Source organism: Pyxicephalus adspersus, chromosome 7, assembly GCF_032062135.1.
Source record: "Pyxicephalus adspersus chromosome 7, UCB_Pads_2.0, whole genome shotgun sequence".
Classification (NCBI taxonomy): Eukaryota; Metazoa; Chordata; class Amphibia; order Anura; family Pyxicephalidae; genus Pyxicephalus; species Pyxicephalus adspersus.
The window spans coordinates 53,910,038-53,937,445 of record NC_092864.1 but is presented as its reverse complement, the minus strand read 5'-3'; the positions used below and the strand labels follow the sequence as shown (position 1 = coordinate 53,937,445).

Sequence of the window (27,408 nt, the reverse complement as noted above, 5' to 3'; positions counted from 1 at the left end):
GGCCTGTGTCCCCCTGATGCACATTGAGGTTTCTTAACACCTAAATTGCTGCAGGACTCTACAATGATTATACATTTGTATGGCCTCAGGTATGACCAGGATTTAATAATGAAGCTGGGAGGACGACTGCAAGTGAAGGCTAAGGTAAGTATAGTTGAGGGCACCCCAATACATGGGGGTAAGATTCCACACATATTTTTAGTAACACTCTAACAGACAGCAGTACATTTAGTAAGGTATGCTTTCAAAAGATTCAGAAAGTGACTGTTTATATGAAACTCCTGGCCTGATTGTAGCCTTCTTGGACAGCCCTAGTAAAGTAATTTTTTATCTTCCCCATAGACAAACTGAGCATTTAACCCTTGTAATGTTAGGGGAAATCCGATTGCAAAAACACTTTTCCCTGTTTTATAAATAGAGCCATTACTTCTTTGCACTTAGTGTGTTTGCCACACTGTTGTACATTTAAGTCCAGGGGTTTGTTACTAAACCATGACACAGATTTTAACAAAAATTTACTAACATTAATGTTTTTGTTTTTTTTTTAGAAATGGTAGGGGGGCTGCACTGTAAAACTGATTTATTAATTTATTTACATATAAGTGAAAAAAAAGTCAAACTTTAGGACCCAAAAGATCTGGGAGCCCGCACAAATGTCCTGCTATGATCTGTTAGATACACAGAACCACATATTTTTGTATCCTGGCAGAATGTGGTATGCCAATCTCATTAAAGTGTATCAAATACAAGCTTAGGCTTGTATTCGTCCTTTTTTTTCAGACTGGCAGTATGTCTTCAGTAGGCATACCTAGAAAAGACATAATTCTTATTGTCAGGCACAAGTTTTAAGTAAAATTCTAATTTTGTAATTGAATTCATGTTGAAGCATGCTGGTTTCTTTTGGGACTTTTCTCAGCTGGTACAGATTTTGTTACCAGCGATGATAAGCATCCTGTGTGTAATCACTATTTTAATATACTCAGGCATATTTTGTAACAGTTTTCTTGTTTTTTTTTCTATTATAAAAAACCTACTTTGCAATTATGAATGACAGCCCAATATGTTTACTGAAGCCCTGTGGTTTCACAGTTTGCGGGCAAAAAGAGGAAAAAAAGCTTGCCTGCTGTAACATGGTATATGAACTCACAGAGAATGGCAGAACAAGCCATGTGAGGACATTCTATATGATCAGGGAAAAAGTTATTTGGCCATGAACCCTTACTGACATAAGTCTCTCCCCCTCCGGAGATTGATTGAGCAATTCTTTTTAAAGATTTCTTGATATCTGTATTTGATCTCTTTATATCTACGATATATCAATATATATGTTTGTATTTTAAAACTTGAAATCCTGGGGTCTCCAACGCTATAATCATGTTTCAAAATATCTGAGGAGGTGAATACTGTTTTGCGAAACGCGTAACACATAAAAAAAAGACTGTCGAACAGCATATTTAAGTAACTGTTTTACAAGACCATATATAAAACAAATGTTTATTGTGACTGTTCCTAAATCCTTTTCACAGAATCATAAGTTTGGGGTTGCCAATTCTTAACGTTTGTGAATTGTTACATTTTCATAGTGGAAATACGTTTTTATGTATTGCTGTATTTGTAGTATATTGATAATGAATAAAATACATCTATGTGGTACTGTTGGGTATGGATATACTCAGTTATTGACCACAATAGCCCTAATAAATATGGTACAATTTCTATATTGATTTGGAAATATGGTCTAATGAGGCTAAATGTTGCTAACAATGCCGCAATCTTTTAAGCTAGAGCCATCTGTTCTCTCCCAGACCTTGGGGAAAATAGACTATGCCCCTTCTCAATAACCCTTATTTCCTGCCTGATCCTGCTGGGAAAATGCATAAAATGTGCACACGTACAGCATCAACTTTGGTTAATTTCCTCCCACTTTCACAGAGAGTTATTATTCCCAGCAGTGAGGACTCTACAACATTAGAATCCCAGAAATGAATGGAATTTTATGTTTTATGTTTGCATCAGTTTCCTCTGGGCACTATCCACCCATATCCCAAAAACCTGCAGTTAGGTTCATTGGCCTCCCCGCAAAAGTGTTAATGACATATGACTATGGTAGTGACATCAGATTGTGAGCCCCTTTGAGGGACAGTTAGTGACATGACTATGGACTTTGTAAAGCCTTGTGTATTATGTTGGCGTTATAGAAATACAAATTATTATTATAGTAGGATCTCGCCTATCCAGCTTGCGACTACCGAGCACCCATACTATCCGGCCTAGTAAGGAGTCCAGAAAAACATAATCTTCATTCTAAAATGCCGGGGTGGCGCGGGCAGATGTCTTCTGTGGTGCTCCTGCATGGAACACGTTGTGACCTCGCTGCTGCCTGCTCTCCGGAACTGTGAGCAGATGTCCACGGGTGCGGAGAGAGTATTGTGCTTTAATAATGGGGCTCTGGACTATCCCGCTTTTTTGTTATTCACCCTACCCTGCCGCCACATTAGGCTGGATAGTTGAGAGTCTCCTGTAATTACTTTTATTATCCTTTTGCTTTAATTCTAGGGATACATACAATCATTACATTCTGAGAACTTTTGTAACACTTTATCATGTGGTGTGTCTACTTTTCTTACATTATTATTATTAACTAGTAGTAATTTAGCACTGACATATTACACATCACTTTATGAAGTCTATAGTCATGTCACTAGCTGTCTTTAATCTAATGTCCCACCATAGACATATGTCATTACCACAGTAAGCCAATTAACCTAACTTCATGTTTTTGGGATGTGGGAGGAAACCGGAGTACCCGAGGAGGAAACCCACACAAGCACAGGGAGAACATGCAAACTCCATGCGCTTGAAGCATTATTTATATCTCTTAGTAAACCAGCTTTGTCTTTGTTGCCATATTATCTGTATTGTAACAGACTCTGCCTATCAATGGATATTGTTACCGATATAGGAGGAGAATCCTGGCTGATCTCTTCTATATCACTGATGAACAGTATATGTGCAATGAAGCAGAACTTTCCAACTAGACATCTGTAACCCTTGCACTGGGAATTCTGCAGTATGTCTACTGCTGCCATGGTTACTTATCAAGCTAGGCAAAGGTTGCATATTCCAGCCTATGCAGCTAAGGCAACCATGGTAAGTAACCATGGCAGCATGTCTGAGGTGTAAGGGCTGGAATACTCAGCCTTTGCCTATCCTGGAATCTATAGAAACTCTATTTAAGGAAAATTTGTTTTAAAATTAGGAGCTGATGAAATTACCAAATGCATAAAATGAATTTTCTTTCAAGGGAAGAAAAGCTGATTCTTTAAATGCAATGGAGATTGCTAATTTTCAGTGCAGAATCTATTTACAGGAATAGAATGTTTGAGTGCAGCCCCTGCAAAGCACCATTCTGTTTGCCAGCACATCTTAGGAGTCATTAAAAGGTAAAATCTCTGCCAACGTCAAGGAGAAGAATATAGAGCGCTAGTCCTATTTTTCCACAATATGTCTAACTCTTCTCTGGCTGAAATAATGCATTTCAGCAAAATACCATCAACATAATAATAATGTGATCCACTCTCCTTGTGCATAATGAGCAAATTCTTTATTCAAAGCAACAGATTCACTTTTAGGTTCCCATCTTCTACAGAATATAATAAACTTCTATTTACTACCCCATCGCTCTGTTAGGTCACATGGAGCAAATACAAATCCTGCTGAATTTATACTTTACACATGGCTATTGACTGCCCCATATGACCTTACTGATTGGCCTGCACTGCCATATGAAATCACATGCTCCCTCATATCCAGAAATAATACATATTTCCTGGTGCTTAATAGAGCAGCTGGGTTGTGAAGGAAAGTTATTTATTAGAAAAGAATATTGCTCAGGGGTTAGCACTCTGGCCTTTGCAGCGCTGGGTCCCAGGTTTGAATCTTCGCCAGGACCCTATTTGCATGGAGTTTGCAGATTCTCCCTATGTTTGCATGGGTTTCCTCTGGGTACTCCAGTTTCCTCCCACATTCTAAAAACATGCAATTAGGTTTGCTTCCCCCCTAAATTGATCATAGACTGTGTTAATGACAAATGAGCATGGTAGGGACATTGGATGGTAAGCCCTTTTGAGGGACAGCTAGTAACATGACTATGGACTTTGTACAGCGCGGCCTAATATGTTAGCACTATAGAAATACTGTGTAGTAATAATAATAAGAATGACTATATAGGGTCCAATAAGGCACATAATTTGGCTACCGGTCTTTAGGAAGCTGCACAGAAAGTGAGTCAAGGAAAGGACTGCAGCACTTGCTAGAGGTACAGAGAATTCAGCAAGGACAATCACATCATCCTAATACCATTTATTCACAATATATCAGTCCATTTATTACAAACAATATGTCAGTAATTAAAATATTGAACAATGACTCATACGCAGTATTCTTAGGCATTTTTGCAATCAACTGAAAATATTTTGTACTTATAATCTGTCAGTAACAATGTCAATGATTTTATTTCCAAATAGGCCTCTGAAAACATGGCGATAACAATATCTTTTACACAAGGCTTCTTTATTTTATTCTCTAGCTTGTTCATTGTAAAGGTCTATTTTCCTTAAACTTGCAACTGTGTCCACTTGAGTCATTTACTTAACAAGCAATAAAATAGCTTTAAACAAGGTCTCACTGACTTCTATAGCTGCAGGACTTGTGGGATAAATCATAATTTACCATACCATGTTATGCTGACTATACTATAGTTTTATAATTAAAAATTGCAAACAGGCAGGTGGACACATGATGTTCCTTCTGCATTAAATCATTATTACCTGCCTGTTCTCAATTCCTTTTTTTTTTTTTAGGTACACTGAGCTGTGTATGTGAGTGGGAGCTCATTCCCCTGGGGCTGCCAGGAATGAATAATTCCCATGCAAGGGAATTTCATCATTCCAGTCCAGCCAGTCAAGATGGCAAAATATCTAACTCCTGGAAGTAGACGGTGTGATGGTGCAATTGAACGAGGAGAGGTGAATGTCTTTTAAAATAATTGTGATCAGGTAGGTAAAATTACTTTCTGCAAACACAGGGACCTGCCTGATCGCAACAATTTAAAAAGGTTTATTTCTGGTTTAAAAATCTCAACAGAGACATGTTTTTTAGTCAGTTTCTATATTCTTGGAACTCCTGCTGTTTGCTAACATTATGAATTTCTCTACCTGGTGCTGCAGCTACAGAAGGCAGTACGAGCTGGTTAAATGTAGGTGCGTTAAAGTCCATATTCTGGTGCACTATTCCTCTTTCAGGTAATTTGTCTGTTTCTTACAATGGACTTCATCTATGGAAGCAGATAAAGTTTAGTGAACATTAGAAATACATTTTTTACTTCTCTCTATTCATATACATGTAATTATGCCACTATAATTATTATGTTATTTTAGAGTCTTTCATTATAGAAAAATGTATCTCTGTAGGGCACATTTTGTATGGCTGTCTGCTTTCTACTGATTTACATTTTACACGCATTCACTTACAGATATTCTCAGTATGTAAGCCGATAGCTGTTTTGTATTTTATTTTTACTTCTTATTTTTATTTATTTCCTCAGGACATTTTCTTTCCAAATCAACATTTAGATATATTAGAAATATAGTTTTTACTTAAATATTAATGTGTTTTCCACTGTAGTTGGCACATTTTAAATCCTTCGCTTATAACTCTAATTATACTAGTGTGGAAATGTTATTCCATAACCCTGCAGGCAGGTTTCTGCAATATGCTGGAGTTTCTGATGTTTTCTTTTTACCTCCACTTTCTGTCTGTACTTATTGCTATTAATTAGATATTCACCCCATCTTATCCTGTATTTTTTTCCAGATTTCAACCCTCCCCAGAAATGTATTTACCTTTTTATCATCCTCCATAATTTATTTAACATTTTACCATTATATATCACATAAGACCCAACTCACATAACTATAAAACAAGAAGCAGGATCTCATTAGACCCATCTGAAAACAGCTGCCACTTATTGAAAGTGCTCTGTTGTGGTATGTTAAGCTTACAAAACACTATACAATATGACTTTGGGACCTTTAGATCTACCACCAACTGTAATGTAATGTACATGTGATGTAAGACCTTGCATATTGAAAACACCATCTACCTACAGTTCTTTTATATTACAAATTATTTGTATTTCATCATTGAGGATTGAACATGTCAACCATTGGGTCTCAAATATTTATTATTAATTTTTAAATGATTTCTTAAACTTTAAGGTTAAGGTATAAAATTAGGCTGTGTTGTATAAGGCTTCAAGTATGTAATACAGCTTCTCTTCAGGTCTTGATTCCTGTTGCTATTTGTTAATTGAAGGCATAAATGATGTTGGCAAAAAAGAACTTCTGGGGTCCACACTTGGCACAGGAAGCCTCTACTTAATAGTCACTAAAACTACTCAGGGGACAAAGGAAAATATAAATTATAAAAGCAAGGTATGGAATTACCAACCTAGAAAAAAAATACATACTACATTTTTTTTACTTTTAAGAGTAGGATAGAAAAATAAACAGGATATCAGATTAAGATTTTAATTTTAGGTAGCTGGGGTCCCTTTTTTTTACAAACACAGGAAGTTTTAGCTTGATACAATTACCATTTTGGATTATATAATTTATTTAGTTGGTGTTTCATGATAATACCCATAACACTGCTAAACAACTTCTAAGACCTCCAGATTCAATTTTCAAAATTCTACAATTTCCATCTAATTCCTAATACACACAACTCCGATCAAATAATATGGTTGATAAATATTGTTTGAATATGCGCCAATCATGTTTTAAGAGCACTCAATCAAGACTGATTTGAAGCAGCATGGTCCTGTGGTTCCTCCTACCCCCATCAATCAAAGGACAGAGCAAGCAGTTACCAGTCAGTAAATCAGTTGGTCAAATGCAACATTAAAAAATAAATCTGTTCATGTGTGCTAGGCCTTACATTCTTACCTAACTATTTCAACTGCCCCGGAAGAAAATATTGTTTTTGTGCGTCTCTGGATTTTCTACTTACTATTTTATCCATGGTCTAAAAAACTGGCATGGGGCCCGGGTTAACTATTACTAATCTGAACCTAGAGGCTTTAGCAAGTGAAATCTAACACAATGATTTCTGCTTTGCACTCTTTCCTAATGCACACAGTTTGAAAGAATATGACTCTGCATCCAAATACAGTATCTATAATCTGTTAGCCACATGTGATAGTTAACCTGAAACAGCAATGATGTCCTTCTGGGACAAAAATCATTTTCATTTGATAGCATAGTCCAATTATTTCCTTAGTATGAGTTCTGGCTTTCCCAATCCCCTTTTAAAGATATTAGTTATCTTGCCCGTAGTGACCAACTGGATTCAGTAAGACTGGATTTATTTACATGAAACAACTATGCATATCTGTAAAGTCAGAAATCCTTATTTGCAATCTTGTTCCTTGGTTTTACGAATTACAAGATTTAATGGCTTGGTGTCTCTCTCATGAAGGGTTTTCCTTGGATCCAAAATTCTCTGAGGGTGTGAGTTACTCTCCCACATAAATAATTTTTGTAGTGACATTTTTTTTTTTTTTTTTTAAACTCACGACGACTTGAGAAGTCTTTGCCCAGTGCTACATAGAAATGTATAAATCAAGAGGAGGTGTCAAACCTACTTGTGAGCACCCTCAGGTTGGATTAGAGAAGTGACCTTGCAAATAAAAAGTGACAATGTATTTAGAAATTTGCAAAACCTTTTAAATATATATCACATTTTTTTTATCCTAATTTGGAGAAGAAACATTTGTAGAAACACATGAGAATATACAGTAAATTATATACAAAAAAATTTACAATGTACAATAACATTTATGAACTACAGACAAAAGGTTTAAAACAGGTAGTCCCCGACATCCAACATACTGATAACTCCTAGATTGTGTGCTGGACAGAGGCTTGATGGGGGGGGGGGTCAGCTTGCACACAGCTGAGCAACATCCTGTAACTCTTTAATGACCAAGACAAACTCTGCAGTGGTTTCCTTTTGCATAATAAAGCACAGCTTGCTCCAGGTAATGAATGTCTAGGCTCCATAAAGTTTTTTTTCTTGCTTTGTTGATTAACTCACAGTGAGGATTTCATACAGTAACTGAAACCATGCTACCTAATAATATGTTGAGACAAACATCTGTCCTAATTGTATTTATTTGAAATATGTACCTGTTCCGACTTATACATACAAATTCAACTTAAGAACAAACCTATAGTCCCTATCCCGTATGTAACACACAGATTTTTAACTTTGTAATTTGAACAGGCAGTTTTGTCACGAAGTAGTATACTGTTTTTCCTACCTGTGCAATATGGCAGGTGTGTGGCACACAGGCCTTTCTGCATGCATTAGAGTAACTTTTCTAATCTTTTCACAGGTCAAAATGTAAATATTTGTCTTCAGCTAATGTTCAGCCATTTTCCTAAAGATATACTTTACAACTCTGAACTGTCTTAGCTTAACTGAGTCCTTCTATCTGTACCGAAAGCTAGCTCCTCAGAATTTCGGGTCATGTCCATGTTTTCTTTCAGAATTTCTGTATATTTAGGTTGGCATTCTTTGATTGCTTTGGCCACACTATCCAGATCCCAATGTGAGCGAGTCAACGCACAGTCTAAAGTAAAAGGACCGTCCCGCGTACGACGCACCTTAGTGCAGACTGCAGTGGATTTGAGCTCCAGTCCAATCTCATGGATTAGTTTGCGGAGATACTTTTGAGTCTCATGCATACATCGGATTTCTGTAAAAAGAAAACACAAGTATTTTGTTGCATCAGCACCCATACACATAGATAACACATAACAGTTTACTTTTAAACTGTAGCTTGTAGTGACTGTTCTGAATGTAATTATGCATTAGGTAATTGGACTGACAGAATTATGTACAGAAATTATGACAAATACAAGAGTATATTTTTTAAATATGCAACACAGTTCAGCCAGTAAAACCTACCACAGAAAAACATTTTTGATTGATCACAGTCTTGCACAAATGAAAGACTTGTCCTATCAACAAAGCTCATATTTAAGATAGTTATAAGCCTAAAACAGAGATTGCTGGAATACCAATACAGTATACCAAGGGCCAAGACTGGATGGCTACTATGCTGTAATGTCTATTACTATGCCTACAGTCCTTTGCACTTGTTGGAGTTGATAATGCCAATGACCCATATAAGTGCAGTGATCTGTAAAACCTAATTAGGTAGTCAAATACTGGGTGGTTGACAAGAGGGTACTCCAAGTACATAAACAATGTAAAAAAATGACATATACACTACTAAATGTAACACATCTATGTATAGATTTGCTATTGTATTTATTTAATTTTGTATTGTAAACCATACCTAGAGTAAAGTCAGGTGGAGAAAATTCCAAACAATGGACTGCCAGTATAAGTGGAGGACTTTTCACCTTGGGACGGAGCTGGCCTTGTACTGCCAATTCATATGCTTCCTGACTTTTCAGATCCACCTGACTGTGCCTGTGAAATATTATCCATAAAAGCAAGAAGCGTTATTGGTTTTACTTGTACCAGTTAGTATTCATTTTGTATTAGTATACACTGACAAAAGTATTCAAATATACATTTATTTAGAAGCTGACATTGTTTGTTAAGTTGTCACTGGATTTCATTGCCTTTGAACTGTTATATGGTAGTGACTTTAATGTACCATATGACATTTAAATGACATGGGTGGGATAATATTTACTCAACAATTTTACAGAGCCAGTGTAAAGCACTGGGATCATAGCCACAAGGACGCCTACTACTGGCGGTGTAAAACAATAATTGCTTCTTGCATTGTAATATAGTTACAAATAGTAAATAAAATTTGTAAAATTTGAAAAGTTAGTAAATAAAAAATGATGCATATAGATAAGGGTGGTTGTAAACATTGGACATAATTGTGCTGTGTGAAACAAATCAATAAAACTACATACTATCCACCCAAAATTCCAAAGATACCTACATTATCAAAGACTTTTGATTTACTCCTTGAATCATGGCAAGCACACGTTCAAATTTGTCCCTGCTAATATGATCTGTAAAAAATAAATAAAACAGGGACACCAACATGATTACCTTTGTGTCACCATTACCAGACTTCTCATCTGTTGATCTCTTGACAAATCAAGAATGTTGTATTGCCCCTTTATCTTCTGTTTTGGTAAAAATAATCATCAGTACTAGTAAGGGGGGTGAATATCCCCAACTGGGACACATGTAACAGAACAAATGCGTGTATTCGTGTTATCACCTATGCCCTATTTTGTGTATACATGTCGTTTTCCAACCAATTATTTTTTTGCCCAAACCCAGCATAATTAGTCTGTGTTGCCGATGGGGAAGTAAGCTCAGTCCCTGCCCAATGATACCAGGACAATAAAGGAGACTGCATGTTTATACAGGACAGAAATACACAGACATGCATAAAAACTTATATTTTAACCACCCCCCACTCTTAATAAATGCCATGATGTGTGGTACATGTCAGTGACAGTCAAATGGTTAAGTAACAAAATACCTACTTCTATCTGCTTTACAGTTTTCTAAAACTCAAAACTATAAAGATTCATTGCTTGACAAACAAAAGTACAGCCCTGGGTGAACTGTTGGAAATTGTTAAGGATTTAAAATGTATTTACTCACCAAATGTTGTCTTCTCAATCACTTTTCCAGTATCTGAAAAATCGTCAGTAGCTTTGCCAAATGTACCACAAACTGTGTAATCCTTTTCAGAAGATGAAAATATGTAGAAAAAAAACATGCTATAGTGTAAGTGTCCAATGTGTATAGTTTATGTATAGAGAAAACATTTGTATTGGTTTTCTTTTGTTTAGATAGTACAGAGAAAGATTAGAACCCCTGACAAATGTTCATTGCTGTCTGTGTCCCAACTAAGTTGACTCATCATTTTTTTTTGTCCTAGTCACAAATTTTCCCGAGCACAGAAAGTCACAGAAATCCCAAAATGTTACAGTTGCCACCAGAACAATAACTTAGAGTAAAGGTGCTTTCAGACCCACAGTGTCAAAATGCTTGGTTTGGAGTCCCAGTTTGCTGCATGTGAAAAGGAGTCCCAACCTCTCCAATTCACTTGATCAGGAGAGGTTGGGACCACAGTTAAGCCTGTGGCAGAAAAATGTGTCTCACTACAAGCTTGAAATAGCCCTAAATGGTCCAATGAGACATGTTCTGGTGACAATGGCCTAGGAGGGGCAAGCTTCTACCTTTTTACAGATTAGCTCTCAGATTAGTAAATATCCATGAAAGGACAGAGATAAAATGAATAAACGGGCAGGAGTTTTAGCCTTTTCCTTCTCCCTTACCAAACCCAAAAATAAAATTGGTTATACATATAGTTTTAATATCAGCATGTTATAGACATACCCTGGTATAATGATTGCTATCCATCGCTGCGAGAAACTTGGCTCCTTTTCCAAGTCCAAACACTGCAGAGCATTAAAAAAAAAAAGTCAGTGTAGTACAAAAGATTATCATGGTGTAGCAAGTTGTTGCAGGTGAACTTAGACAAGTAACAATAGTTGGGATGAAAAAAACATCTGGAAAAATTCCATAGCAACCAATCAGCTTCCAAATATTATATTAAAGCTCATCTTCAAGCTCAAAAGGTAAGATGATAACCTTACCACTCAACATATACCAGGTGCAATATCCTGGGACACAAGGGCCGTATGAGATTTTTGGAATGTGCTTATAGACAAATAAAATGACCCTTATGTATTAAAAAAAAAACTAAACAACCCTGCACACTAAACTTTGCCTAGGCTGGAGTCATACAGTTACACTGAAGTAATGTGTGGCAATGATGAGTGCTGGTTTGCCATGGTGTAATTTATTTTAACTAGTACCCAACATCTTCTGCACTATTCTGAACTGTGCTGCTGCTTTAAAATATTGCACAGAAAAGAGATAATTAGACCCTAGAAATATTACAAAAAAAAAGCAGACAGAACAGTAACCATATAGGCGGTGTGTTTGCTTAAAATTCCACTTTAGGAATATTGCCTATATTAGACATTAATCAGTAAAATTTGTAACTTACCCATGACTCCAGATGACATCTTGTCCAGTCTGTGTCCTGCTCCAATGTTCTGGAAAGTGAAGGCTGGTCCTTTAACTGTGAAATCATCAAAATATAAGACATAGTATCTCAGAGAAAATAAGTTTTGCATGTGTGAGTGTGTGTATAAAATGGGCCTGAATTATTAAAGCCCAATAAGGCTGGAGAGGATACACTTTCATCAGTAAAGCTGAGTGATCCAGGATTGAAAACAATTGCTAATACCTAGCAAATAACTTATGAATTGATCACCCAGATTTACTAATGAAAGTGTATCCTCTTCAGCCTTGGAGAGCTTTATTATAATATTTATTTATAATTATAGCATATCAGTATTTTAGGCCTATACATCTTGCAGTGTTTAGAGGCTGCTATAGTGGTGAGGTAGCTTTAGCGTAATAGTGCCTTGGGAGTTGTCTAGTTAAATAAATGTTTATTTGTAAAACAAAATTTGTATACTTATAGTAAAAAGAAATCCTAAAAAAGAATTAGATAAACATTATCATTGCCTTATAGGAAACATTGACAAATACTAACCCAACTCGTGTTTAACCAAAGATGGGACAGATGTGACCACCTTAGTAAGTTCCAGCCTACTGCAGCCTTCACTGCTTTCTGGGAGGAAGAGTATCTTTTGCTGAGATGAATGGAGGGCATTCAATTCTGAAAAAAACAAGCAAAAGTTTATTAAACTATTATTACTAGCAAATTATGCAAAAACAGTGCTTTTATTTAAAAAAGTATGAAATAATATTTTTCAAAATAAAAAGTTTTTTTTGGAGGTGCTACCAACAAAGTATACATACCTTTTAGCAACTTCATCTCCAGTGTGTCACGCACAGTATTCCAGATTACACCGGGGGGCTTATACACACAGAAAAGCCCATGTAATGTACGAAAAACAGAGGAGGCAGAATGTGCCATGGCTGATTGTTTACATAAAATGATATTACTGAAAAGAAAAAAACAATCATTGTTTATGTCAAGAAGAAGCTAACTTTATGCATATGAGTAATACAATTCTCAAACCAGTAATGTATATAAACAGCATCTTCAATCATTTGTTTATTCAGGTCTGGTGGGGAGGAAACCCTGAGCTTTATATAAATGTATCTACAGCCAAAATCCTCTCTGATATTTGTATGGAGATGAGACAAAGGTCCTTGCCGCCTGTGTCCCAGATAGATTCACCCTCTTTAGTTGTCCCGGTGATCACTGCCACAAAACAGAAGGTGGAATTGGAAATTCAAACTTTTGGAGCCATCATCAGGACAACTCTCTATGCACGGACTACCCTTCACCTTGTAGAGAATTCCTTTCATTTCCTGTTGAGCCTCCAGGACAGGAAGTTAAGGGAAATTTCACACAAACTGAAAAGGACTTTAACCCTTTTCTTTTCCATCCGAATCAGAAAATGTTTTGCCTATACATCCACTGGTAATATGGCCTAAACATGTTCTGGTATACAAATCTAAAATATGACAGTGATTGCGATTTGACACCATTATTTGTAGATAACTAGAGAGGTTTAAGCAGCATACAGTCATTACATTGGTGTCACTGGAAGTGATCTTCCCTGGATGTTTCCAGCGATAGTAAAGCAAATGATTGCTGTACACACAGTACCACTAAGTTCTATGGAGAGGGAATAAGGGAGGATGACAGGGGGCCTCTACTGTATCCTCTGCCATTGAAAATGACAGCAGTCACCTATGTGTGGTTGGTTAGTGATCCACTGCAGCAGGCAGAATGCACATGTACCAATATGTGCATGCTAGCTTTTTACCCAAACTCAGGATGGTCCATCTCAGGAGCCAATCATGGCGTGTTTGTACATATTTTAATGTTTGATACACATGGGATCCATAGACACCCCACACACCACGTGACATCCTGTCCCCTATAGGTGCCCCGAAGGTGACCCCTTTGGCAATCTAAATTGGGGGCACTGGAATGTAATGGGATAGTAGAAGGATCTTTGTTTTCCTCATATAACATGTATATCTGATTTAATGTACAGTGCTGTGTAATATGTTGGCGCTATATAAATCCTGTTTCTTTTTAATATTTATAATAATAATATCACGTTTCTATCTCTCATTACATATACTGACCATTACATGTGGCCCTGGGGTGATGTCAGCAGCTGACCATAAGAAAGACTAACATAGAAAACTATTCATGTCACCCAGCCATACAATAAACACTTACTGCACTCCTGGATCAAATATTCCTCACCGAGCAGCCAGTTGGGTGACTTTGCTCCCTGTCTGCTTCCTCTGAGCCCACGTGCTTCCGGTTCTCTGGGAGTACAAAGATGGCGGCGGACAGACAGCGCCTCGTGTTATACTATAGATGTTCCGTGTATCGTATTACATAGGGGTAAGTACTGGGTATGACAAGCTGCCATATTGGTTGTGGAATGTGAGCTACATCTGTCATTTTACTCTCCCTCACACCACCTGACATGCTCTTCACCAATCACAGATTTTAGTAGCTACGTATCTTTAGGGGGCGTGGCTGCAGCGTAGGGCGGCCGTGGGGCGGAAGTTGGAAAGTTGTAGCAGCGCGCGGGTCACGGCGCATGTCTGTTTCTGCTACCGGTTAGCTATGGAGAGGAAAGTGCTGGCGCTCCAAGCTCGTAAGAAGCGGGTGAAGGGAAAGAAAGGCGCCAAGAAGCCAGAGCCGGCACCGCGCAGCTCTGTCCCCGAGCCACAGTCAGACGAGCCCCAGGAAGATGAGGAGGAAATGCTGGGCTCTGATGACGAGGAGCAGGAAGACCCCAATGATTACTGTAAGGGGGGATACCACCATGTGAAGATCGGGGATCTCTTCCATAACCGGTACCATGTTATCAGGAAGCTGGGCTGGGGACACTTCTCCACCGTGTGGCTGTGCTGGGACCTCCAGGCCAAACACTTTGTGGCCTTGAAAGTGGTTAAGAGTGCGGAGCATTACACGGAGACCGCCCAGGATGAGATCAAGCTGCTCCGAGCTGTCCGGGACACCGACCCCAATGACCCCGGCAACCAAAGGGTGGTCCAGCTCCTCGATGACTTCAAAATTGCCGGAGCCAATGGCACCCACATCTGCATGGTGTTCGAGGTGCTGGGCCATCACTTGCTGAAATGGATCATCAAATCCAACTACCAGGGACTGCCGCTGCCCTGTGTGAAAAGCATCATCCGACAGGTCCTCCAAGGCCTGGACTACCTGCACACCAAATGTAAGATGATCCACACCGACCTCAAGCCCGAGAATATATTGCTGTGCGTCAATGATGCCTACATACGCCGTCTGGCCTCCGACGCCACTCAGTGGCTGCGCTCAGGTGGACCTCCACCTTCTGGATCCGTGGTGAGTACAGCGCCCCAGCCCAAACCTGCCGTGAAGCTATCAAAAAATAAAAAAAAGAAACTTAAGAAGAAGCAAAAACGTCAGGCAGAACTGTTAGAGAAGCGGGTACAAGAGATTGTAGGAATGGATGTGGAAGAGGAAGAAGACGGCGGTCCGCAGCTCCAGGAGAATGAGGTGAAGTTAGAACCTTATGAAGGACCAGAAGTGACCAGTAACGGGTTACCTTATGAAACATCACCAGATGAGAGTGACTCGCAAAGTAATTCTAACACTTTGTCCTCAAGTTTAATCCTTCCCAGTGGAGATCATTCAGATTCTGCTGCTTCTTCATTAAAATGCAGCCCCGATGAAGGTCCTGAAACCATTTTAAGTGATGAGATAATAAATCAGCAATCTGAGGATCAGCCGCTCGATCAAAGTGATGCGGAGGAGCCAGCCCTACAGCAAAGTAGTGAGGTGACCCAAGAAGAGCGAGCATCTACCAAAACGGAAGACATGGACGAGAAAATGACCGCATCAGACTTTCTCGTAAATCCTCTTGATCCTCAGAATGCGGATAAAATAAAAGTTAAAGTTGCAGACCTGGGAAATGCTTGCTGGGTGCAAAAGCATTTTACAGAGGACATTCAGACAAGACAATATCGATCACTCGAAGTTCTTATCGGTTATGGATACAGTACACCGGCAGATATCTGGAGCACAGCATGCATGGCTTTCGAGTTGGCAACAGGAGATTATCTGTTTGAACCTCAGTCTGGTGAGGATTATTCTCGCGATGAAGATCACATCGCTCTGATCATTGAACTGTTGGGTCAGGTCCCACGCAAGCTTATTGCAGCTGGAAAATATTCTAAGGATTTCTTTACAAAGAAAGGAGACCTCAAGCATATTTCAAAGCTAAAGCCTTGGGGTCTTGCTGATGTACTCAGAGAAAAATATGAGTGGTCTGAAGAAGATGCCACTTCATTTACAGACTTCTTGATTCCCATGTTAGAACTTGTTCCTGAGAAACGGGCTACAGCTGCCCAGTGCCTCCGTCACCCATGGCTTCAGTCCTAAGGGAAGATGTGACCACATGTCAAAGCCATTCTGTATGTTTCATGTTTAGTTAAGACAAGGGCTACTCTTCAAACAATAGCCAGAATGGCTCATTAAAGTTATGGGCAGAAGTAAAGCTATTTTCCTGGGATCTTTGTTGGTCTGTTATAAATATTACCATGGTAAAGGGGACAGTAAAATGTAGGGTTTGATTTTTCCTTATTAGCTGAAAATTGATTACTTTCTCCTATGTATAATACAGATCCTGGGTTTAATTTATCAAAATGACTGAAGGATATGTTAAAACAATAGATTTCTTTCTTGTCCCAGAGATGTATTATTTAAGATTTGCTATTAATAACACTCCTCAGCATTTTGGTAGTTAATTCCAGTTATTAGAGCACCACAGACTTGGCTTTTAAGAGTTCTTCCCATTTTTATAACATGTTTTTCATATATTATTATATCCAGATATACATATTTCCAACAGAAGAAAATGTAAATATGTACCATGTGATCCTATTCCCAATAGAAGTGAATGTTTTAGAACAATATCTGTAGTATGTATGATGATACCACAGGGATTAAAATCAGCAGATGACAATATAATTCAGTTAATGTTTTCAGCTTTCTATGTCTTTTGTTTGGAGGTTTGTTTGTTTTGTTATTTCTATTCCATAACTGTGATTGGATTTCTAAAGCAAATATTTTTGTTCATCTAGGGATTTAGTGTAGCATCATTGTTACTTTTTTATTGTGCCCATCACACAGTATTTTTACTAATTTATGACTGTGGTAAAAATGTAAATGATTGGTAGAGAAGCAAAAGTACTATATATGCCATCACCATAGTGTACATTTATCATTAAAGGACTTTTATAAATTAGATCTAAAAAGAAATACATTTCCCTATGATGACTGTCTTGGAGAACCTGTGGGATGCTGCGGTGACTGGTTTTGTGATTCAGCCTTTAATTATACCTTCGTGCTGAAAGGGAGGATTCAAGTTTAGCTTTTTATATGAAAAGCCATAATTGAATCATGCAACAGTAGTTACTCCAAGGCAAGTATTTCTGTGACAGTAGGCACCAAGAATAAAGGTAAATTTCCCCAGCAGGGACTGCAAAAAAGCTTCAGGTTTTATTTCCCCATCACTCTCTCTGAAACTACAAAAATACAGTTTGGCTTTACTTTTTCTGGCTCGGTGCCTCTAGGTACTATACTCCGAGAGCCAGGAAATTAGAATTTTTAGAAAGTTGGCAATGGTTGCTTCCATTTTCCTTATAGCACTGCTTTCTTTATTTCAGTGGCCATAAAACATTCTTGGTTCATTATTTTATATATAATAATTTTGGAAGTTTAGATTGTCAGATATATCATAATATTTTTTAAGCATTGGTTAACATGATGTATTTCTGCATCATTTAATAATTTTTTGTTTTTCCTAGAATAAAAAGAATTGTAGTTTAAGGTTGCACATAAGGATGACTTGTATATTTTCATTTAAAATTACGATTGTAATCCCCAGTGAGTTATGCATTCCGTGCACTTGTCAAGTGTTGCCATCAGACAAGTGTTGCGTATGTACACCTTCTAATACATGTTTAACATTTTGACAGATGGTGAAGGACAAAATAAAAATCCACAGCATGTGACATCAGGCATAGGATCTATTATGTAAAGGGGGTTGTGCTCCCCACTCAACTCAGTTTAACTGTAACATTATCCGGCACTTGTCCTCAGCACAACATCAACCCTTTAAAAACCCTGGAGAGTTCCAGGTGCTTCTGTGGAGCTCTGTTTTGCTGGGTGAGACACTTCAGGTTGCAAGTATTGCTGACAGTTAAATATGATGAACCTGTCCAGGGTTTTTGTTTAGGGATCTCTAAGCCTAAACATACCGGAAGGGGCTCTCATTGCTCCATCTACACCTGAATGCCAGGGCGTTGTGAATAGGTAAAATGTATTATTGTTGTTGCAGTGAGTTGGGTACCTGTACCCTTGTACACTTTCCTATTGGTTCCTTTATGATGATAGACTGCCTTAGTGGCAAACAGGAATGTGTGAGGGTGCAGGCAAACTTTCAGTATCAGGAAGTGCCAGAGCTTTGCCCAAACTTGAATAGTCTGATATTTGGTGGGGGTTAATGCTGCTGCTGCCATGTTGGGCTATGTTTGCTTGTCCCCTATAACCTGCTTACTATGAAGGAGTAAGGTGCACAACACAGAATCTGAGGCTTTACACCCAGCAGAAGTCAAAGGTTGCAAATTATTTAGAATGTATCCGCCACGGATTATGTAAAACTTTTACCAGTCAATTGCAAAAATCTGAATGTTCATTTTAATGCTGTTAATGTATGGTTGCTTCAATATTGTGATCAAATCAATATCGATCCTTTTTTTCCCATTTTGCATCTTTGAAAATGACAGAAATTGTAAAGGTTACACAACTCCTATTGTATTTAGGAAAGCGATATATGGTGCAATTCTGAAAATTATGTTTACTTACTTTTCAATAAAGGTTTGACATCAGAATTTTGATTAATACAGGTGAATTTATTCTTTATGATGCACTGAAGAAAACTTTAAAGTCTATAAAAACACTAAGTGATTTTATCATCTTTGCTGGGCAGTTTACTTTTTATAGGTCTATATGTTCTGATGCTTATTGTCACAGTGCTGAAAAAATCCCCCCAACAGCCAACAAAAAATCCAAGTCAGTCAAAAAATACCTTATTAAAACTTTAGGGATTTAAAATGAGGAAAAATTAACCCAGAGCGACAACTTGGTGACAAATATTGCATTCCTATGAAAAATTAGTGAATAAAGGAAAACCATAAATATACTTGTGTACTACTAAAATTAATCTACAGTATTACTGCATTTGTTGTATATGTGTTCCCTAAAGTGTTTAGTGATACTGTTCTAATATTATTAATAATAAACAGGATTTATATAGCACCAATATATTACATAGTGCTGTACAATCAATATGGGTTTTAAATGACAGTGATACAATTTACAATCTACAGGCTTCTATATCCTATTCCTCAAGTGATTTGAAAAAAAATATACTACACCATAAACCTTACAACAGCGTGCAAAGAAAAATAATTACCGTATTTTTTGGACCATAAGACGCACTTTTTTTCCCCCTAAAGTGGGGGGAAAATAGTCCGGAGCGTCTAATGGTCCGAAAAATACGGTACTTCATCAAATCAACATGTAATAATGATTAACCAGTGTTGAACCCAGAAATTTTTTTAAGCTGGGTGGGCAGAAATAGTAGGCGGGTGGCAGTCCTTGTATTGTGTTTCAGCTATTCAGTAACCACCCAAAAACAGCCGGCTGGTTATTGAAATGTGCTGGGTGGTCCGCCCAGCTAAAAGGGGATGGGGAGAACACTGATTAACCATCAACTCCATCCTTTATAAATGAACTTGAAGGAGTTTTGGAGTTCAGACATTAGAGGATTGCTGCTGGAAACAATCTTGATGATTTCCAGGGACATAAAATGAATGAGTGCTGTACACATAGGGCTGTTCTGTTCTATGAAAAGGGGAGAGGAGATAACAGAGTGGCATCCACTGTGTTCTGTTTCCTAGAAATGAAGAGTGGTCGTTCTTCAGTCATTTTACTACTTCATCAGTCTACCTTGTGGAATGCTGTACACATTCGTTTTTCGCCCAAGGCAAGCACAACCATTTGTCTTCAGCATCTAATATCCCACGTGTGTTTTTTTTTTTTTTTTTTTTAAGTATACAGTGAGGTGAAGTATCTTGAGAAGCTCCAGGCTTCCCACTGTAGGCTCAAACACCTTCAAAGGTGCGATTTTTGAAACCTTTAAAATGCGCTCCTAAAGCTATCTATTCCAAACAACTGCTAAATCTTGATGGCAGTCTACAGAGAGGTGGGAAAAGCTAAGGCTGGGTACACGTGCAATATATGTTGTTGGAAAGGATCTTTCACAATCCTTTTCAACGACAAAAGACTGCACAATGAATAAACGAGTGCTGTACCATTCTGCTCTATGGAGAAGGGAGAACGATGGAGCTGCATCCCACTGCGCTCTCTCCTCTTCACTTTCATTACGATCATTCCTTGTCCGTGGATCTGCCAGGATGGTGATCGGAACAATGGGCGATGAAAGCTGTACAGACGTCAGATTCTCGTCTGATATCAGCCCAGAGCCGTTTAGAGGACGAGAATCATCTGACATGTGAACGTAGCCTAAGGAGTGGGTCTTTGCAAAGATAAAGTAAAAGTAATTTATGATGTATGATCTTATGTCAAACATGACTAGCTACAGGCCTTTACTTTGTCTCTGTGAAATCTTTTTCCGTAGATATTGCTACTCCTTCCAATAGAATGGCCTGAAGTCCACAAGCAGAAAGTGGCAATATGTCAGGAAAGGTATGTGGTCTTATCATGCTTCAGAGGAGAACAAGCATGGGTGTGGGTGTATTAATCAAAATTTGTAGGAGCAAGTCTCAAAATATATATTACTTTAAATTTTTTTAATTTTAATATTCCATTAAAATGTTAATATTTCAATATTGGCTCAAAATGTGTAAAACTGTGTGAAAACACTAGTTTTCTTAAGTAATGATCATATGTCTGAATAAAAATAGGTAGGGTGTGATTTTGTTTCTTAGGTGGGATTTCGCTAGCTGATCATTTGTTTTCTCTTAGGATAAGGTGGGTATCGGAAAGGGGGGGTGTATGCTTAGTACATACATATGTTCTTGGCTTTCATTTTTACATTCATGCCACGGCGATTTAGAATTGGAAATGACCTTGGTTTAGTCTCCATTTGTTTAATGTGTTTAATTAAATAGTTCCAATTAGTCTTGACTGGAAAGATTATTGAATTAGCCCAAGGGCTTTACATTAGTTAAACCCAGACTATGAGCTCTTTTAATTCACTGAATGGGCGATATACATGCTTATATCAATGATTACACCAGTTCCCATTTCCTAGCTGCATTAAGTGTTTGATGGCATACATTTAAATAGATGTGTGAGCAGCATATTAGTCCAGGACGATATAGTGTGCTATATTAAAAATACTGAACACGACTGCCTAGCATAGACCTATAGCAGTATAGGTATGGAAAAATAATGTTTGTTGCTTTATATGCATTTGGTCTCCATGTGCTCTGTGTATATGCTGTACATATTCTGCCTATTAACTCTGTGCATGGGCAGCCGATTTTAAAGCAAAAGGGGAAAAAAGGCTGCACAAGTGGAGGATATAGCATTTGAAAAGTGAGATAATGTGACCAATATAGAGGTGGTTCATCTTTTCTACAAATAAAGTAAAGCTTATTGTGTGCATGAACTCTAGAGGGCTGCTGAGAGTAAACAGAAAATACTCCTTATACTATACAAGATATCTGTTCCTTCAACAGCCATGTAATGCTTTTTATTTAATAAAAAAAAAAAAAAAATATGCTGAGAAAACACATGTATATGTGTGGAGGAGGTATATTATCATTTTCCATCCAGTGGCTGAAGAGGATCACTGGGAAGATAGACATGCGGAGGACCTCTTAGTGCAGGATGCATACACACAGGTAAATCTGTGTCATAATCTGCAGGTCTGCAAAAATTCTGATTGTGGAGTTTGCAACCCAGCAGTGTGTACAGTTCAGCTTTAAATTATATTGTTATGTGTAGGGAAATATCTGCAGCTCTTAGTATGAACAATCTGAATAATCAGATCATAAAGGTGTCTTTTACAAATGAGCACAAAACAAAAATGGTCTATATAGCCTCACAGGATGTGGTGGGGAGAAAAAGACTTTTTAAGAAACACATTTTATAAGAAATATGTAGGCTGCCACTGTTGACATTGGCAAACTGCTTCCTACTTAGCTCATGGTTTTAGTATTTTAAGCTATTGAAGAAACATGCAAAAAATAGATGACAACAATCTCAATTTGCATTTTGGTAAGTGATGCAAATTGTTGCATGGCTGTTAAAAGCACAAATATCCTGTATAGTATAAAGAGAAAAAAACACTTTGTGTTTACTCTGATAAGTACTGCAGGGTTCTTGCACACAATACAGTTTTAGGTAAGGTAAACCACCTGAGTGTTGCTCACATTCTCCCCTCTACCTACTGGCCTTTGCAATGATAGACGTGGTTCATATTCTCTATATTACACTAGAAACCATTTTTGTTCAGTCTTTCTAATTGATGACCACATGACAATACAGTTATTACAACATACACTTTTATACATAAGGCCTTTGTTTTCTGTGCTTTTAGCAATTTACAGGAAAAGACAACAGATAGGTGCAAGGGGGTGCATGCTCTTTATTTGTGGTCCTCCTGTGCAATGTTTCTGGCAGAAGTTAGGATTAAAGTAATAGGATTCTCTATAGCAGGGGTGCCCACACTTTTTTTGCTCGCGAGCTACTTTTAAAATGACAAAGTCAAAATGATGTACCAACAATAGGAATGCTAAACATATATTTATTTATATATATATACCGAGTACTACACAGAAGTGACTGGTGGTAATGAGACATTGAATGGCAGAACATTGCACTTCAAGACTATAGTGTCAGGAAAGCTACAGTTCCCCTGTCATAGGAGAATGACGTGCTGCACAAGAAAAAGAAGTCCTAATCTGTACAAAGGTATCTTGGTAATTGAACCCTAACTCTGAGCCTTAACTGACTTGGCTGCCCAGCACTGCTTACCCCAGACTGCCCCCTCTGCCTCCCTCCCTACTGTTACATGAGCCTTCTCATTCACTAAAAGACATCCCCAGCATCCCTATAGACACACAGCAAGGAGGGGTAAGGAAGGGCTCCGTGATCGACTAGCCTTTTGGGCACCTCTGCTCTAAAGGTACCCTAAAATTGCATAGTATTTTTTTTTCATTCTCCAAAGTCCCATTAAAGTATTTAGTTTCTCCTGTGGGTACTACTACTCAATGAGCAAGACCTATGGATGGAAGAGAGGAGAGTGCTAGTCCTTTCAGCAGTGGATGAGAGCAAGGTGGTTATCATTGGAAATAAATGACCTTTGATCTATCTCTTACCTTCCTTCTCCCTTCCCTACCAATAAAGGAAATGACAGAGCAATAATGTTTAACCTTTTAAATGATATCTTTCAACTCTCTAACAATATATAAATGGACGTTTGATTCTATTTACTCTGTATATATATACTCTGTATTTATGGTTCTCCATATTAAAGGCCTACCATGTATTTCCCCTTTACCATACTCGAGCCATCCTGTATCTCATATCATAGCTGCTGGTGATGTAATGACACTTATCCTCTGGGGTTTTCATATAAAGCTACCTGGGGTCCCTGAACACATTGTTTTAACAGTCATGTATGTAAGAATCTGTATGCCGTATGTAAGTTAGCCACAAGCAAAGCAGGGAGAATCCAAGGATTGCTGAAGTCCCAATAAACTTTCAAAAGTTCTCAAAATACATTCTAGTTGCTTTAAAACAAAAGGGGTGCTATGTTTTGCAGTAAGTTTTCTTTTTATGGTTTAAAATGTATTTATTTGTTTTAATCTAAAAAAACAGAATGTACAACGTAGTAACAGATATGACCTTTGCATATTTAGTGATGAATAGAAAAACAATGAGAGACAGAAAAGCACATTGCTGCTACCAGGGATTCCTGAATATAAATAAACATGATCTAAAGTAGTAGTCAGTACTGAAGTAGGTGGTAGATTTGAGATTAATACCACACCAGTACAGGGGGCACTGGTAAGCAAAGCAGGTAAATCAGTCTATAGAAAGGAGAAACTAGAAATAGAGCAGTAAACATAAAAAAAAGAGAAGGGGAAAGGGGGAATAGGAGCAGTTACCTATATTTACTTTAGAAAGAGTAGAAAAGCCTTTCCCCAGTATGCTGCAAGGATTCTTTACAAAATAACTGAAGCGCCAACCCTCAACCTACATCAACAGCAGACCCAGTTAGAAATAGAAATACATTTCCAATATAGTCAAAATCACACAGCTAGAGCTCTCAAATCAGGAGACAGGAAGCATGAGAAGAAAAGATTTTGGTAGAGGGGTTACTATAGAGCCATGGCAGAACAGCCATATTCCAATTAAAAAAGGGTATTGATGAAATGAATCATAAAAGATGCTCTGTGTTGGACTGTATTTATGTATTTCCAGTCAAACATTTGCAAAGTATATCACTTTTTGTGAAACCTACCCAGAATCCAAAAAGTGATCCTCCCAAATGCTTATGAAGCTTAGTTTCACCAAGTAGCTAGTTTTTTAAAAATGTGTTTGTTTTCCTAACGAAAAATACAGATATGCATTATTTGTAAAGTCTTTTTTTTTACTATACGAAAATGAAGATCTGAGCAATAATCCATATTTTATTTTTTTTAAATAATAATTTAAAGTGTATAGTGAGCTTTTCTCAATAGGAAAACATTAAAATAGTTATCCTGCTGCTGTAGAATTGGGTGCCCTCTGCTGGTTAATCTGTAAACAGCTGCAGATTCATGTTGACCAGGGGTGTCCAAACTTTTTGCAAAGAGGGCCAGATTTGGTTAGGTGAAAATGTGTAGGGGCCGACTGTTCAGCACCTACCCAGGGTTAGTGTGGGCCTGGTCTGAGCGGGTTCGGCACAGCACATGCCCACCAGAGGGATGTTAGGGATTCCCTGTGCACAGTGCAGAGTGGGCGTGGTCCGTGCAGGTCCCACTATAATGACGTAGGGGATTCCCTGTGCACACATGGGGACTCCTGTCCTGCCGATTATGCCCGCCAAGTTGCAGGCCGATAATTGCAAGGCGGTTGATCAACTCTAATGACAAATAAAATAGTTTTTTTGTACACATGTATTTTACACTGTTTTTTACACTGGCATTCTCGCTCATCCCTAGTCACTAGCTGTCCCTCACGGGGGCTCACAATCTAATGTCCCTACCATAGTCATATATCTTTAATACAGTCCTTTTGGGAGCAAGATAATTAATCTAACTGCATGTTTTTGGAAGGTGGAAGGAAACCCACGCAAACACAGGGAGAACCTGCAAACTCCATGCAGATAACGTCTGCCGAGATTTGAACCTGAAACCTAGCGCTGCAAAGGCCAGAGTGCTAACCACTGAGCAACCATGCTCATCACGGCAAAAATGTGTTTTCTCATTTTGAAATTTGTGTTAAGGGTTTGTTGAGTAGAGTTGTAAAACTGCATGTTTATCTTCTTCCTAGTGCCTATGATGTCAATGGAGGGGTCTTAAGCATTTTGTTTTTGCAGGCATTCAGGTGCAGTTGTGGAGCAGTTTTCTAGCATATCCTATGGTTTGTAGAAGGAATCAGCTGAAGCAGTAGAACGTCCTGTGATTGTGCATGTAACACCTCAAAAAATGGTCCACAACCACATTGCTGACAAACACCTGCAAAAACCGATTTCATCCACTCCCATTCGTTTTAATGACAAAAAGGGCTAAACCGTAGTATTACCATGCAAGTAATATACAAGATAGAAAATATACCTAAAGTATATTGTTTATTCGGACAGATATTTTCAGATGTTGTTCTGATAGGAGAATGTATATATAGAAAATACTTTTTATAGCTTTATATGTTTGTGTCCTTGTTTAGCTTACCAAACACCAGTCTGTCTGTACAATCTTCTTGTAGTTCTGCCAACAACTATGTGGTCTATCATATTGCCTGATGGGATACATATTGATTAGATAGATTGGTTAGGTCCTCTTTGGCTGGCTGGCTGCAGACACCCCGTCCTTACCACTTTGCACCAACGTCCCAAAAAAATTATAATAAATATTGGGAATTCCAGGGATATCTTTCTCTGGCTCCCGCTTCTCTTTAAAGGCTATTCTCTGATTAGGCATTTACTTTAAAATGTAACAATAAGAACTTTGGAACCGAAAAGCCTCACTATACCTCATAATATTCAGAAAGTATTAATTTTTTGCCTAAGTTATCCTTTCAGTGCAACTCCAATCATCTCAAACTTCACCAATGGAACATTAAATCACATATTTAGTTAAATAGGACCTACAATCACTCTAAAGAAACAAGGACGAAATCTAATCAGCTTTGAAAATTTTAAAAGATACCAAGACCAGAATTAAGCAATGTAAGTTTCAATTTCCCCCGAGGAAGCAAATTTGCGAAACACATCGGGTTTGAGACTCAGACTTACTATAACCTAACCAAGATAGAATGGTCTTACTTTATGATTTTATTTAGACATCAGCCTACCACCCTTCATGGACTTCCTACATGAGGCAATCAGAATCTTCTCTGTACTACATAGGGACCCGCTACCACATCTAATGGGTCTCCCAATTAAAGGGCTTACCTAAATTCAAACTAAAATGATAGCTCATTTACTAACCGTGGCTAGCTGCCTCATAACATTGCATTGGAAAACAACGTCCCCTCCTATGGGACTAGATTTATATAAGCACATGGAAGACATTAGGCTTATTGAAATACTGACGGCCAGGATAAAGGACCGCCTGGATAAGCACCAAGTGATTTGGTCCGAATAGAACCAGTATTGTTCTGCAAATACCTAATTGGAAATGTGATTAAAGTGATGCTCTGAAAATGTCAGGCAAGTGAAGAAATCAACCCTACCGTCTATTTGTTGTTGAATCTCTTTTCCCCCTATATATTTATTTTATGTTTTGTCCCCCCTTTCCTTTTTTTACCTTTTTTTCTCACTTTTTTTACTCTTCTGATTCTTACCAGAAATGTTCTCAGACTAGATAGGAAAGTTTCAGCTTGTTACCTAAGAATGTATAAATAGGAGTATGGTGTAACTGAACAAAAACCTACAAAAGCAGCTTTAGAAATGCTGTTAC

The 27,408-nt window shown here is 38.0% G+C and overlaps 2 protein-coding genes across 2 annotated transcripts; one reads left to right on the top strand and one right to left on the bottom strand.

Annotated features, from left to right (window-relative positions):
* Window positions 1–7,163: 7,163 nt before the first annotated feature.
* On the bottom strand, window positions 7,164–14,611 carry TRUB2 (TruB pseudouridine synthase family member 2). The gene is made up of 9 exons (XM_072418498.1): window positions 14,381–14,611; window positions 12,976–13,121; window positions 12,707–12,832; window positions 12,152–12,226; window positions 11,476–11,537; window positions 10,735–10,816; window positions 10,055–10,127; window positions 9,428–9,564; window positions 7,164–8,821 (listed from the first exon to the last, which is right to left on the bottom strand). Exons 2-9 carry the CDS (start codon window positions 13,091–13,093, stop codon window positions 8,535–8,537), a joined length of 960 nt encoding a protein of 319 aa, XP_072274599.1. The 5' UTR covers window positions 13,094–13,121; window positions 14,381–14,611; the 3' UTR covers window positions 7,164–8,534.
* A 117-nt stretch (window positions 14,612–14,728) lies between these two features.
* LOC140335680 (SRSF protein kinase 1-like) lies at window positions 14,729–19,098 on the top strand. The gene has a single exon (XM_072418497.1). It carries the CDS (start codon window positions 14,780–14,782, stop codon window positions 16,583–16,585), a length of 1,806 nt encoding a protein of 601 aa, XP_072274598.1. The 5' UTR covers window positions 14,729–14,779; the 3' UTR covers window positions 16,586–19,098.
* Window positions 19,099–27,408: the final 8,310 nt, after the last annotated feature.